The following is a 14,072-nucleotide window of genomic DNA, read 5'->3' on the forward strand; positions in this document are numbered from 1 at the left end:
CGTCGCAGATGGCGAGCAGGCCCACGGACTCGTGGTAGGACATAAGGGCTTCAGCAGCGGCGAGAGCACGGAGCGGACATCGGCGCGGGGAGCGCGGAGGCGGCGGGTGGAGGTAAGAAGGGGAGAGGGAGGAGGGACTGGGAGAAGGAGGAGTGGGAGGAGGGAGGAGTGGGAGCGCAGTGAGTGAATGGCGGTGGGGAGGCGCGGAGGAGGAGGAGGACGCGGGGACGCGACTGTTTACATGCAGTTACATTCTTGTTTCCTTCTGAATTTTCATGACATACACAGACATATACCAATTCCACCTCCTCTCCTCTTCACCCGCCCGTCCATCCCGCACACCCTCCCATAGAGTCCGGCTTCGCTGCTGGGGGCTGCTCCCAACCAACTCCCAGCGCGCTGTTTGTTTACGTTCCCCCCACAGTCCGTGCTGCGCCTGGACTTCGCGCCGGCCTCTCCCTCGGAGTCCGACCAATGACTGCACTCAATGCAGTCCAAGATATCGCCAGACTCAATCGATTCTGAAGAGTCTAAAGAGAACGAGTACTGCGTATGTAGAGCCCTGGAACTGTATGAATAGGGCACCTTCATGGCGACTAGAGCGTGACTGCTTTTTCTTCTCCCAACATCCCAACACGTGACAACTCCCAACCGCGCCCTAACCTGATGCTCAACGCGTTGTCCGCGGCCTCTTCACTCTCGTCTTCACAGACGTCTCCCGCTCCCCACGCATCCCAGCTCCAACCAACAAATTCACTCTTGGCGGCACCTTGAACCCAAACGCGCGTCCCACCTTCGCGAGATCCAGCTCGTCTACGCGGTACACGGTCTTTAAATGGTGACTCGCGTAAGCCTGCACGTACGCCTTGTAGCCCTCCTTAGCGCTCTCATGTAGCCAGTGGTTCCCCGCGACAAGCTTCTCCAGCTGCCCCTGCACGTTCGCGATTTTGTTCGTGGGGAACTCGTACTCGTTCAGCGGCACCTTCGCCGCTTTGAGGTACCGTAAAAACCCCAGTTCGCTGGGGAGCAAAAACATCAGACTCTTGCCCGCACCATTGGCGCCGCGCGCGGTGCGTCCCACGCGGTGAATGTAATCCCGCGGGTCGTCGGGAGGGTCGAATTGAATGATCCAGTCCACTGCCGGAATGTCAAGGCCCCGCGCCGCTACATCCGTGCAGATCAGCGTGCCGGTTTTGGCGTTGCAGAACTCGAAGAACGTGTTAGTGCGCTTCTGCTGCTTTTGTTTGCCGTGCAGGTCCAGCACAGGCAGGTCGATGTAGTTCAACAGCTCGCCAAAGTACTTGACGCAGTTGCACGATGACAAGAACACAATGATCTTCTTCTTGCTGTTGCGTTTGAGGAAGGAAAAGAGGAGCAGGAACCGCTTATCCGAATCGCACACGACATACCCCTGTTCCAAGCCTGCGACTGTGGACTCCTCCTGGCCCTCGTCGACATTGATGTACAGCGGCCCCTTGCGCAGTGAAATCCGCGCAAGATCCTCGACTTTTGTGGTCTGCGTGGCGGAGAACAGCATCGTCTGCCGCCCTTCGCTGGGAAGAACGCTGACAATGTGCTTCATCTCTTCCTCGAACCCGATCTCCAGAATGCGATCTGCCTCGTCGATAATCAGCGCCTTGACGTTGCGGAATACAAATCCTTCGGTACTGCGCAGGTGGTCTAACAGCCGTCCGGGCGTAGCAATCAGCAGATTCACACCCTTCTGCAACTTCTCCGCCTCCGCGCGCCGATTCGCGCCACCGATAACAATCCCAAATGTCTGCGAATGGTACGCCATGAGCTCTCTCGCGACGCCAAAAATCTGCAACGCAAGTTCCCGCGTGGGGGACACGACAATCACACCGGTGCCATTGCGGGGCTTGAATTTGAGCGAACGTAGCATTTCGATGGCGGGGATGAGGAACGCGAGCGTCTTGCCGGACCCGGTTTTCGCAGCGCCGAGGACGTCGCGGCCTGCGAGGAGTGGGGGGATGGTGTGGGCTTGCACGGGCGTCATGGTTGTGAACTTCATGTCCTCGGTGAGGGCGCGCAGTGTCGGGGTCGAGAGCGCGAGGTCGCTGAACTCGGTGGGTGTGCCGGTTGGCGTTGGTACTGCAGTGGCAGTGACCGCCGGGAGATCGCTTCCTTTGCTGTCGTCTTCGTCATCGCCTTCTTCTTCCTCCTCCTCGTCGTCGCGAGCCTCGGGGCCTAACAGACCCCGCAAGTCCGCGAACTGCGCATCGATAACGTCGGCCAGAGCCTCATCACCCTCCTCCGTCTCCACTGTCTCTACAGGCTTTCTGACCTTCGCCTTCGTCCTCGTCTTCTCGCCGTCATGTCTGCGCTTGCGCGAGGGTGGTGCTGTGTCTGGCATTTTGTGTGTGGTGATGTGGCAGTAGCGTAGTAGCCCTGGAGTGGGAGTTCTACAAAAATTTCTCGCGCGCCGCAGAACTTGCGGAGCACGTGATTCAGGTACAAGACCCGCAGCACTGCCACGCAGCACCGCCTTGTGGCGCACCGCGATGGCTGCGCCCCGCGGTGAAGTTGACCCGGGTCCCGTGCGTCTAGCGCGGGTCTGTCTAATGTCGTGGTGCGGCTCGTGCAGGGCGGCCTGCCGTTGAGTGCGGCTTGCAGCGCATATATGCTGCCAACCGCCCCCGAACTCACCGCTCACCACTCCACAGCTCTCTTCACCAATGGCATCCCTCCTCCCTACAGCTGGGGGCGTGTCGCCCTCCTCCCCCGTCTCTTCCATGTGGAGGCAGCCCCTCGACCGTATCATGTTGTACAAGTCGTCCTTCTTCCACCGTCAGCGCACGGCCGTCATCGCGCTGGAGCTCGTTGTCGCCCTATACTTCCTTTCCCTCGTCGCAAAGGTACGCTACTACGGTTCGCTCTCGTCCGATAAGCTCTTTTCGCTCGAATTTCCTATCGCCAGCCACACGGCGTCCACGGTGTCGGCCGCGTATGAGGACCAGATTACGCGCGCGCTTGCGGTCCCCGTGCACGGTGTGGCGGATTACCCTCTGAACGTCCTGCTTGTTAACACGCCGAACTATCATTTCGAGGTGTACATGCCTATCGTCCAGGCGTTCGAGGCAATCGCGAACCTCAACCTCACGCTCATCACCACCGAGGTCGGCACAGCCAAGTGGGGTCTCAAGAACGCTGTCGACCTCGAATCTCGCGGGCACACCATTGTCGACCCCACAAAAACACCTATCTCCGCGCTAGGTTTCGAACCAGACATCATTTTCTTGACCACCTGTCCTGAGGACGTGCGTGTCCTCGGTGAGTCGCTGACCGAAGCCCTCGCGAAAGGCGTGCACGTCATGTGCATTGTTCATCAGGCGCATTTGTGGGATTACCAGAACATCGTCCAGTACGCAGACGAAATCGCTTTCATGCGTCCCTGGATCACGCGGGACCAGTGGCACTTCGCCGCCATCTCGCGCCACGTGCATTCCTACATCCGCTCAAATTTCCCGACCTTCCTCGACACGCCGGACCGCGACTACCGGCCGATGCTCTTCCACCCGGTATTCAACCTGACGATCCCCGATAACAAGGATTTCAACTCCAACGAGCCGTTCGCCGTCATTCCGGGTAAGTTTGAGGCCGAGCGTCGCAACTACGACAAGATTTTCACCGAGTACGGGCACCTGCAGTGTGACATTGCCCTGCGTCTTGTCGGCTCCGGCGTGCTACCGCGCATCGCGGACGACCTCGCGCACAAGATCGGGTTTATCACGAACCTCAACTTTTTCGAGTTCTTCGTTGAGATGTCGAAAGGCATCGCCATCATCCCGACGCTGGGCAACGAGCACTACTTACAATCTCAAGCGTCCTCCTCGGTGGCGACTTCCATCGTCTCCGGGACGCCACTGATCGCGAACACCGAGTTCCTGCGCGCGCACTCGCAGATCCCGCTCGAGGCGGTGTGGCTACAAGGCGAGGGCGAGACGGAACTCCAGGTGTTGCAGCGCATCGGGCATCTGGCACCAAGTCTGTGGCTCGAGAAGAAGGCCAAGGTCGAGCGCTTGAAGAACTCGCTTCTGCACGAGAACGTCGCGCGCTCGGAGCGCTTTGTGAATATTATTGGCGCGTCAAAGTATAAGGGTATCTAGTTGTTTTGTTTCGTGTGCATGTTTTCGGCGTTTGCTTGTAGGTTAATACCATGTTTCCATACTCTAGTCTAGAGACTCAGGCAGTGGAGGTTATCTTCCCGAAGCGGCGGCGTGCCGTATCTCCGCGGACATAACCATGCCTCGCTAACCTCAAAGCTTTGTCGCTTACGCTCCTGCGCCCGCGTCTCGCGTGCGTCCGTGAAAAACTCCTCGCCTAGCGCTGCGCCAAGTCGGCCCTCGTACGAGCGAAAACTCACTCTGCCGCCGAGCTCCGTCAGCGCTCCGCACTTTTTCATTTCCTCGGGTGTCACTCCGCGTCCTCGACTCTGTATCGCCATCCCGTCGTGTAATAACAGGCGACACAACACCACGGCCTTCTGCGCAAGAGCGAAGAACCCAAACTGGAAGATATAGCCTACCGGGCCCGGCTTTCCCCGCTTTCTTCCGCGGTCAGAGTCGACCTTGCCAAACGCTAAACGCCACGCCCCACAATCAGCTCGTGTCTGCAGTGCACACCCCGCCTGCTTGCTGCGCCGCCGTCGCTCACGCGTCCACGGAGAGTGCGCGGGTCACGCGGCACGCACGTCTGACCGTGGGCTATGGCTACACGAGGCTCCGCCTTCTGCTTCTAGCTCGTCTATAGTCGCGCCGTGAAATCGAACTCTAGCGCGCTGAACACGAGGCGGCCCGCCGCAGCGATGCAGCGTCCAATCTATTTGTTCCTTTCAGGTACCGCGGTCCGCAGCGGCAGCGTGGCGACACGCGGGAGGCTACTTGGGCTGGACTGCATGGGGTCGAACATCAACTAGGTATGCGCCGACTGTGCTGGGAGATGGTCTTACGCTCGTGTTACTATTTGCAGTGCGGGAACGGTCAGTGATGGAGCATGTGCCCTCTTTTTTGCTCGCTTCGCTTTTCGTTTCGTTTCGTTAAGCAGCGTGTCTCATGCGCAGTAACAGAGACGCCGTGTGGCCCGAGATGACGATCGAACGATGCGTGCAGAAGCGATGTGCGGGCGTGCATGACGCGGTGGCATTGACAAGTGGCGGACCGGCGGGGGAGGCGGGGCAACGGAAAAACAAGAGTCCGGCCGCCACCCTGGACCGGAGTGACACACGGAGTGCCACCGTCGGCTCGTCTAAGCTGTCAACATACGCAGTGCGTACGAACAAGATGGCCCCGGCGTGACTCTGTTCGTGTTCAAGCGCGGGGTTCTAGAAGCCGGTTCCGCGGCTGAGCTCGCGCCGCGCCGACCGGCTCCGAGCCCGCACTCCGTCTCCAAGAATAGAAAGTTTTGGACATGGGCTGAGACGGAGAAGGTTTCAAGTGCTGGCTACGCTCGTGCGATAAGGACAGCAGTGAACCTCTTGAGCCGTCCGTACCGCCACTTGCTGGCTGTTTGTGTTCTGCACGACGGACCCCGGCTCTGCAGAAGTACGGTCGTCGCGAGGGCGCAGACTCAGCTAGCGTCGCGATTTGTCGGGATGCGCCGGTGAACGGCAGCGGAGGAGGAGCGCAGTGTGGTGGAGGACGGCATTGTGACTCAGCGGTCGTTCACGATGTGCGCCGAATCGGCGAGCCAAGTTGGAGAAGTGCGCGTTTAGCCAATAGCGACGCGTGAAATGCGGCAGACGGTGCAGTGCGAAGATAGCCGCCCCCGCCACCGCGGGGCGCGCAGTGCAGGCTCAGCGGCGATCGATCTGCACCAGATCCACGCCCTCTGCACTCGCGCCCAAAGGGGATGTGGACGGGGAAATGAGTGCGATGCGGGCCGGGGGGTGGAAATGGAAGGCGGCTGAGAGAAGCACGAGAACTCTAAACGCACTGAGCTGGCTGCCGTTTCAGGTACGCATTTGCGCTTGCAGGCCACAGGCGCGGTAAGCGACGCGCTCTACCCCCGCCCAGTAGTCTCGTCCAGGCACCAACTGCAGTCCGCACACGTCTCCTCCGCCTGCTCCACCGCCCTGCTGCGACAGCCTTGTGCGGTGGCCGCGTCTCGAGCTGGGACTCTCACCGCGGTGTCGGCGCCAAGGCGATGCGCGACGCGAACCTTGGCAGCGAGTGAGTTAGACACAGGACTCGGAGCCAGGACGGAATGGGCGAGACGGCGCCGACAGGGGCATCCCTGCAGGTAGCAAATTGCGGTGAGCACTCTACGGCGCTGACGGTGCGATCCGTCGGGCGTAGCGCGCGCGCGCGAACAGGGGACCCTGCTACACTGGTGTTGCGCGGCCGCGACGCGGCGCTGTCTGCTTGCAGTGGTTGCGCGGCCTGTTCGTACGATTATGTGCGAGTTACGACTACGGCGACTGGTCTGCGACGGACTGCGAGTGGCCGCGTGGACGATAGTGGACGGTGTGTAGACTTGGCGGCGTAGTGTGGGAATATGGGGCCATACGCAGATCTGCACTCTCGGGCAGAATGTAGATAGAGTGCGCCGCACAGGCACGTGGTCACACGTGAGGGCGCAGTGAAGGTTTCATCGCCGACGCATATAACTGTTGTGCGTTCCCCCGTTCTGCACTTCCCCTCAACGCGCGCTGTCATGCTCTCCTCGCCCTCGTCTCCCACGCTCGCGCTCCTTCCCGTTGCCGAGGACTGCGACGTCCGGCCGTCCTCTCCCGCGCGCGCTCTCTCCTCGTCTCCGGGACCCTCCACCATCGTTATAAACTTCCCGGCCTTGCCGCTGCGCGCTACTGTTTCGCGTGCTTACGATGCGTTTGCGACGTCGCCATATGACCCCCGTTCGTGGAAGTGCCCCGCCTTCTTCATGAAGCATCGTGCGATGCTAATCGCACTCGAAATCGTCGTCGTCGTTTACTTTGTCTCCCTCGTGGCAAAGCTCAGGTACTACGGCCAGCTCTCCTCGGACAAGCTCTTCACCCTGGAGTTCCCCTTCTCGGGGTCGTACCATCCCCCGGGGTCGCCCTTTGCGCAGCACACCCACGGCGTGTCGCAGTTCGACCTCAACGTCATGCTGGTGAACACGCCGAACTACCACTTCGAGGTCTACGTCCCCGTGGTTGAGGCATTCGAGGCGATCGAGAACGTCAACCTCACGCTCGTGACCACTCACGACGGCACCGGCAAGTGGGGTCTCGAGAACGCAATCAACATCGAGGCTGCGGGCCACACCATCATTGACCCCACCGTCACGCCCATCAACGAGCTCGGCTTCACCCCGGATTTGATCTTCCTCACCACCTGCCCCGAGGACCTGCGCAACCTCGGCAAGGGCCTCACTGACATGCTCTCCCGGGGCGCGCACGTCATGTGCATCGTGCACCAGGCGCATCTCTGGGACTATCAGAACATCGACCAGTATGCGGACGAGATCGCGTTTATGCGTCCCTGGATCGAGCGGAACCAGTGGCACTTCGCCGCGATTTCCCGCCACGTGCATACCTACATCCGCCAGCACTTCCCCGCATACCTCGACACGCCGGACCGCGACTACCGTCCGATGCTCTTCCACCCGGTGTTCAACCTGACCATCCCGCGCAACATGGATTTTGATTCCAACGACCCATTCGCCGTCATCCCCGGCAAGTTTGAGTCCGAGCGCCGCAACTACGACAAGATCTTCACCGAGTACGGCCATCTCGACTGCGACATCTCGCTCCGTCTCGTCGGCTCCGGCAAAATCCCAGAGATCGCAGATGCGATGTCGCCCAAGATCGGCTTCATCACGAATCTCAACTTCTACGAGTTCTTCACCGAGATGGCCAAGGGTATCGCCATCATCCCCACGCTTGGCAACGAGCACTACCTGCAGTCTCAAGCCTCGTCATCTGTCGCGACCTCAGTGATCTCCGGAACGCCGCTCATCGCGAACGCAGCATTCATGAACGCGCACACGCAGATCCCGCTCGACGCAGTGTGGCTGCAAGGCGAGGGCGAGACAGAGCTGCAGGTGCTCCAGCGCGTGGGCCACCTGTCGCACTCGGTGTGGCGACAGAAAAAGAATGCAGTCGAGCGGCTGAAGAACCAGCTCCTCCACGAGAACGTCGCGCGCGCGGAGCGTTTCCTCAACATTCTTGGCGAAGCGCGGTACCGCATCATTTAGAAGAGTCTCACTTTGCGTTGTTAAAATTGCTGTGTAAGATATTTTGGGCGCTGCGGAGTTGGGATTGTACTTTCATAATCATAATAACTACCATTTGAATAACGACTCGTGCTTGCGAAGCGGTCTGGAGAAACCACTGTCCTGCGCATCACGCCATGTCGTCGAAGTTTGGGGCATAAGCTCAGGGTGCGGCGCACGTGTCCGCACGTGAGCCGGCGGACTAGGGTTTTGCTGCGCAGCCTGTGCCGCTGTGAAAATTTTCTCCCTGCGGTGAATCGAACTCCTCCCAGCGCCGCAGGCCTATCTGTGCGCGCACTACGCGGCCAGACACCGGCGCGAGTGTGCAGTGTCTCATCTCTGAGCATATGCGATGCGGGATCTGCTCGCGTAAGCGCTAGAGTGGAGTGCTTGCACACTTGCTGGACATCTCCGTACTCTGGGGCGAGAGTGGAATCGAGATTCGCATCGCGTCGGGCGTCGTCAGGCGGCCGCGCGTAGCGCTTGGACGCGGCAGCACATGTGGCCGGTTGGCTGCGTGTAGTTTGCAGTGTACAACCACTGCAGGGCGGGGCAGTATTTCACGCCGCGTCTATGAGGAGTTTGCCTTGTCTTCTTGCCTTTGCTGCTCTACTGTGGTGGTGGCCGCAGCGGCGGTGGAGAGTGAGGCAGGAAGGAAGGATGGGTCGTGGGATGGGGAGAGACATGCCGAGAACGGGAACACGGCGGTGCGGATGTGCACGTCTTGCGGCTTTCTGGGCAACGGAGCCTAGCATGCTGCACGAGCTGCGAAAACAAAGATAATATCGCGCAGGAGAGGGGGGTACGAAGAGGCTGACGACGGTGCGCGGGGAAGAAGCGACGCGACCTAACTCGAGGGTGGGTTGTCGTCGTGGCCCGCGCCGACCTGCGAATGTCATCGCGACGCGAACGGGGAGAACGAGAGGCCCGGCGAGGGCACGAGTGCGAGAATAGTGACACCCACTACCCCGTGGTCACGCCGCCGAAGGCTGCAGCCTGTGCCGGCTGCGCTCGCCGGATCGTCGTGCCCGTCTAGGCGCTGCCGCGACCTCGTGTCACTGTTATGAGCTCAGCGCAGTACGGCAGAGTTGTGTTGGCGCACGATGTCGACGCGACGTCGCGCTGCAAGGACGGCAGACATGTGCGGGTGCGCTTTGCGACGTGTCATATACGTCTGCGGGCCTCTGTACCGGTTACCCGCCCTCCCTCGTCCGCGCACCCCGTCTTCTGTGCTTCGTCTCGACTGTGCCTTCTAGAACGCTCTGTGGCCACGCAGGCCCGCTGTTCGAGATGTTCCCTCGTGTGCCTGTTCGCGCTGTTCGCGCTGGACAGGCCAGATCGACAGGCCGGCGGCTCTCCGCCAACGATCTCCTCCGCCTCTGCTTACGCGGAACAAATCCCGGCATCGACGAGGCCGATGACGACGGTCCTTCTAGCGCACCTTGGCGAGACTGTATGACACATGCAAGCCCGCCTTGCCTCTGCTGGACATAGTGCGAAGTGCGACACGACACTGCGCGCAGGCGAGGAGGGCAGGGGTTTGGGGAATAGGGTTTGACCCTTGCGTCAGTATGACGATAAGTGCGTATTGGGCAGCAGCATGCGTATAGCGTGCGTTTTTTTTCTGCCCGTCCGGTCGGCTGCGTTGCAGCAGCGCGGCTCGGAAGGGGCGTCCCGCTGCGCACCGCTATGCCCAGGCACCCTGGGGCCGCCGCACCTGGCTGCGGTCTACGTATGCGGCGAAGCTGGACGAGGAGTTGAGGAGGAATTCGAGTGAGGTGCTCGACGACGACCAGCCGCGGGGCGCTCGTTCGCGCTCTAGACGCTTATGCTGTGGGTAGCAGAGCAGGGCCAGCCAGCCCCCTTCTGCGGCGCCGGGCTTCTGTCGCCGGGCGTCCCAGACGGCGCACCGCAACCTGGTGTCGACACAATTGACAGGAGTCTCCCAGCATTGTAGGAGTCGCCGGCGACACGCCAGGCTGCACGACATCGCTCGACACGCTCTCCCGCCGTCCCGCAGAACAAGACGAAACTCACAGACCTCCTCTTTCCACGCAGCTGCAGTTTTCGGAAAGTCGATTCGAGTTCGCTGCCTCGCTTGCAGACTTTCAGACAGACACACTGGCTGTGTTCACTTTGCACCGCTAGCGGTCACTCGCTGCCGACATCGACGAAGCGTCGCTGCTCTCCACCACGCCATTCTATTTCTCCATCCAAGCTGCAGCTGGCTGCAGCTTGACCGCCAGGCGAGCTCCATGGATGGCCCGCGCCTGTCAAGCGCCCGCACCGCGCTGCCCACGTACACTCGCGTGTGCACCAGCGGTCCGTACGGAGCGGCGCCGCGAGTCGCACAGCGCGCCAGAACACCGACATCAACCGTAGCCTAGAACACACAGAAGGCAGCGTGCTACGGGACCGAGAATATCCCGGAGCGAGGCACGGGCGGGTGTCAGTCGACACTAAGTGGGAACGTCGCCTCCCACGCGCAGAGCGTACGAGACGAGCGGAGGATAGAGTTTCATAGAAGCGCGGGAGTAGAAAGATGGCCGAAAACTGGACTATCGAAGCGCGCCAACTCTAACCGGTGTGCAAGTGGCACTAGGCGCACCCCCGGGCCCCGGGACCCCCCAGCCGCCGCCACACCGAATATATAATCTGCTTGCGCGCCCCCGACTTCCGGGATCTCTCTTCATCGTCTGCATTCAGCATATCTTCCGTCGTCGCTTGCATCTCTCTCTCTCACATACATCGACATGTCTCTGCTACCCACCACCGAGCCTAAGGAGACTGCTCCCGTCGTCGAAGAAGTGGCCATCAGCATCCCTGAGGTCGAGGTGCCACTCTTCACGCAGAAGACTTTCACCCTCACCATCCCCGTTATCGCAAACCCGCTTCCGCGCTGGCGCAGGGCTGCGGACCCGCGCACCTGGACCAAGGAGGGTCTCCTTGCCAAGCACCGGAGTATCCTCGTCGCTGTTGAAATCGTCCTGGCCCTTTACTTCGTTTCCCTTGTCGCCAAGTTCCGGTACTACGGCAAGATGTCGTCGGATAAGTTCTTTTCGCTCGAGATGCCTTTCGGCAGCGAGCAGACCTCGTTCGCGCTCGACGGACACGCGCAAGGCGTCTCGGAGTTTGATATGAACGTGATGCTGGTCAACACGCCCAACTACCATTTCGAGGTCTTCGTTCCTATTGTTGAGGCGTTCGAGGCGATCGAGAACGTCAACATCACGCTTGTTACCACTGAGGCGGGCACGTCCAAGTGGGGTCTCAAGAACGCGGTCGACATCGAGGCCCGCGGGCACACCCTCGTCGACCCGACTGTTACTCCTATCAGCGAGCTCGGGTTTACTCCTGACTTGATTTTCTTGACCACCTGCCCGGAGGATGTTCGCGTGCTCGGCCAGGGTCTTGCCGACGCGCTTGCGAAAGGCGCGCATGTGATGTGCGTCGTGCACCAGGCGCATCTGTGGGATTACCAGAACGTCGTGCAGTACGCAGACGAGATTGCGTTTATGCGCCCCTGGATCGAGCGCGACCAGTGGCACTTCGCCGCCATCTCGCGCCACGTGCATTCTTACATCCGCCAGAACTTCCCCGCATACATGAACACGCCCGACCGCGACTACCGCCCGATGCTGTTCCACCCCGTGTTTGACTTGCCCATGCCGGAGAACAAGGACTTCAACTCCAACGAGCCGTTTGCCGTGATCCCCGGAAAGTTCGAGTCCGACCGCCGCAACTACGACAAGATCTTCACCGAGTACGGCCATCTCGACTGCGACATCTCGCTCCGTCTCGTCGGCTCCGGCAAGATTCCCGGGGTGGCTGACGGCCTGGTCCACAAGATCGGCTTCATCACGAATCTCAACTTCTACGAGTTCTTCACCGAGATGGCGAAGGGCGTCGCCATCATCCCCACGCTTGGCAACGAGCACTACCTGCAGTCTCAGGCCTCGTCCTCCGTCGCGACCTCGATCATTTCTGGCACGCCGCTCATCGCGCACCAGGGCTTCCTCAACGCACACTCGCAGATCCCCGCGGAAGCGGTCTGGCTCCAGGGCGACGGCGAGACGGAGCTCCAGGTACTCCAGCGCATCGGCCATCTCCCCGCCGCCGTGTGGGTGCAGAAGCGCGAGGCGGTGCGCAGGCTCAAGTACCAGCTCATCCACGAGAACGTCGCCCGCGCCGAGCGCTTCATCAACATCCTCGGCGCGTCAAAGTACAAGTCCGCATGATTTACACACGTATACGATTTTGATTTGCATTTACACATAGACATACACTGTACATTACACGCATGGATTGGTTTTGGATTAGATATGTTTTGTTATGAGTCTGTTTTGCATGGTCGCGGCGAGATCGAAAAGCTGGATGATGAGCATACACAAGGGAACTGGGAATTTGGCATTACAATATACACTTTGCATTATACTGCTGCTGGTGCTTTTTCCAAGCTCCGACATTGTTGTGTCTTGCCTGCGACAGCGACTTGCCCAACAGCGAGCCGCCCCGTAGCTGATGTTCGCTGGCACAGTGGTCCACAATCAGGCGCTAGGCCAGTCCCGGCGAGCTTCCATGTGGCGACTAATTTTCTGACGGACGCCACTGTGCCATGCGACAGTCGGCCGCCGCAGTTCCCGTCCCGCGACGCACGTCCGCACGTGCCACCTGTCCCTCAGCCGCTGCGCATGGGCGTGTGCGTACGCTGGCCGTTACCGTCCCGTCTACGTCGTCCGAGGACGGAGAGAGGCCGACGCCGGCGTCTCCGAAACAGCTGCTAGCTTGTTGGGGGCAAGTGCGCACTGTGCTAGCTTGCTGAGGCGGACTCGGCGGGCGTGTCCGCGTTGGGAAGTCGGACGGTTGTGCGATTGCGCGGCCGTTGCGAACGGCACACGGCAGTGTGCACATGTACGAGGGATGGGCGTGGCACGCAGCTGATCTTGTCCACGAGGCGCCGCAACAAAGGAAGTGAAAGAACGCTGGTGGAAGGGCCGTCCGCACTCCGCGGGTGGAGTCGGCAGCGTGCTTGCGAAGCCCAGAGATCCCGTGGGCTGGCGTGTTCTCGGCCGGAACACCGCTGACGCACCGCGGGGTCTTGTGTCCGCGGCCCTCTGCGGAGTCTGGGCTGCGATCCTCGGCCCAAATCGGTCCTTAGTGTCTCTCTAGCGTTATGACACTCCTTCACAACTACGAGCTCGGAGCGCGACCTTGTGCACTAGGCTGCTTTCTGAGACTACTCTGACAGCCTACAGGGCGGCAAATCCAGTTCAGCAGCACTCCACGGTTCCACCGTTGCCGGCGCTGCCGCTGTACGGTGGAGTGTGTACAACGGGGTGCGCAGCTGTCTCTGCCCAGCGCACGACATATACGCAGCCCGCGCACGTTCCGCGCGTCAGACTGCCGAGTGTCGTCTCGCTGGGACGCGTGCTGTAGTCATGTAGTGTGGCAAGTGGAGCAATGGACCTGACTGCGTGTTGTCGTTCTCCACTGTGCAACGGCGGGACGCGCAAGGCGGCGGCAGCGCTGCAGAGCAACGGAAGCGCAGTCTCGGAGTCGGCTAGAAAGGGCTCGCAACAGCGAAAATTGCTCAAGAAGATTAATACCGGACGGAGCCTGCAGAGTATTCCGACGGATCCACAACGCGCGGGAGAACCCGCGAAAACCGGCGCACGCACGCACGCGTGGCGTTGCTTTTTGCTGCAGTAGCGGGGGCAGGCTGGGCGTGGGAACTTATTAACGAGGGCAATCGTCGCTGCAGCATACACGACACAACACGAAGCAACCGCGCGTTGAGTCGCTCGACGCTCGTTCAGCGTGCATGCAGCCCGTCCGCCGTCGGGGATCGCCAGCGCGAGTCG

At 60.6% G+C, this 14,072-nt stretch overlaps 4 protein-coding genes across 4 annotated transcripts; 3 read left to right on the forward strand and 1 right to left on the reverse strand.

Annotated features, from left to right (window-relative positions):
* Positions 1-670: 670 nt before the first annotated feature.
* On the reverse strand, positions 671-2,374 carry V1518DRAFT_439005 (ATP-dependent RNA helicase; the record flags this gene model as incomplete). Its single annotated transcript, XM_066906383.1, has 2 exons — positions 671-721; positions 746-2,374. 2 exons carry the CDS (start codon positions 2,372-2,374, stop codon positions 671-673), a joined length of 1,680 nt encoding a protein of 559 aa, XP_066757587.1.
* Positions 2,375-2,681: 307 nt separating this feature from the next.
* On the forward strand, positions 2,682-4,194 carry V1518DRAFT_421596 (uncharacterized protein). Its single transcript, XM_066905255.1, has one exon. The coding sequence runs from the start codon at positions 2,697-2,699 to the stop codon at positions 4,125-4,127; it is 1,431 nt and encodes a 476-aa protein (XP_066757588.1). The 5' UTR covers positions 2,682-2,696; the 3' UTR covers positions 4,128-4,194.
* A 2,456-nt stretch (positions 4,195-6,650) lies between these two features.
* V1518DRAFT_421599 (uncharacterized protein) lies at positions 6,651-8,298 on the forward strand. The gene has a single exon (XM_066905256.1). It carries the CDS (start codon positions 6,673-6,675, stop codon positions 8,191-8,193), a length of 1,521 nt encoding a protein of 506 aa, XP_066757589.1. The 5' UTR covers positions 6,651-6,672; the 3' UTR covers positions 8,194-8,298.
* A 2,496-nt stretch (positions 8,299-10,794) lies between these two features.
* Positions 10,795-12,645, forward strand: V1518DRAFT_421603 (uncharacterized protein). Its single transcript, XM_066905257.1, has one exon. The coding sequence runs from the start codon at positions 10,965-10,967 to the stop codon at positions 12,447-12,449; it is 1,485 nt and encodes a 494-aa protein (XP_066757590.1). The 5' UTR covers positions 10,795-10,964; the 3' UTR covers positions 12,450-12,645.
* Positions 12,646-14,072: the final 1,427 nt, after the last annotated feature.

The sequence above is a fragment of the Limtongia smithiae genome, assembly GCF_038497785.1.
Source record: "Limtongia smithiae strain NRRL Y-17922 unplaced genomic scaffold V1518scaffold_12, whole genome shotgun sequence".
NCBI lineage: Eukaryota > Fungi > Ascomycota > Lipomycetes > Lipomycetales > Lipomycetaceae > Limtongia > Limtongia smithiae.

Coding starts and splice junctions, on each gene's coding strand:
- V1518DRAFT_421596 (XM_066905255.1), top strand. CDS start 2,697: ATGGCATCCCTCCTCCCTACAGCTGGGGGCGTGTCGCCCTCCTCCCCC.
- V1518DRAFT_421603 (XM_066905257.1), top strand. CDS start 10,965: ATGTCTCTGCTACCCACCACCGAGCCTAAGGAGACTGCTCCCGTCGTC.
- V1518DRAFT_421599 (XM_066905256.1), top strand. CDS start 6,673: ATGCTCTCCTCGCCCTCGTCTCCCACGCTCGCGCTCCTTCCCGTTGCC.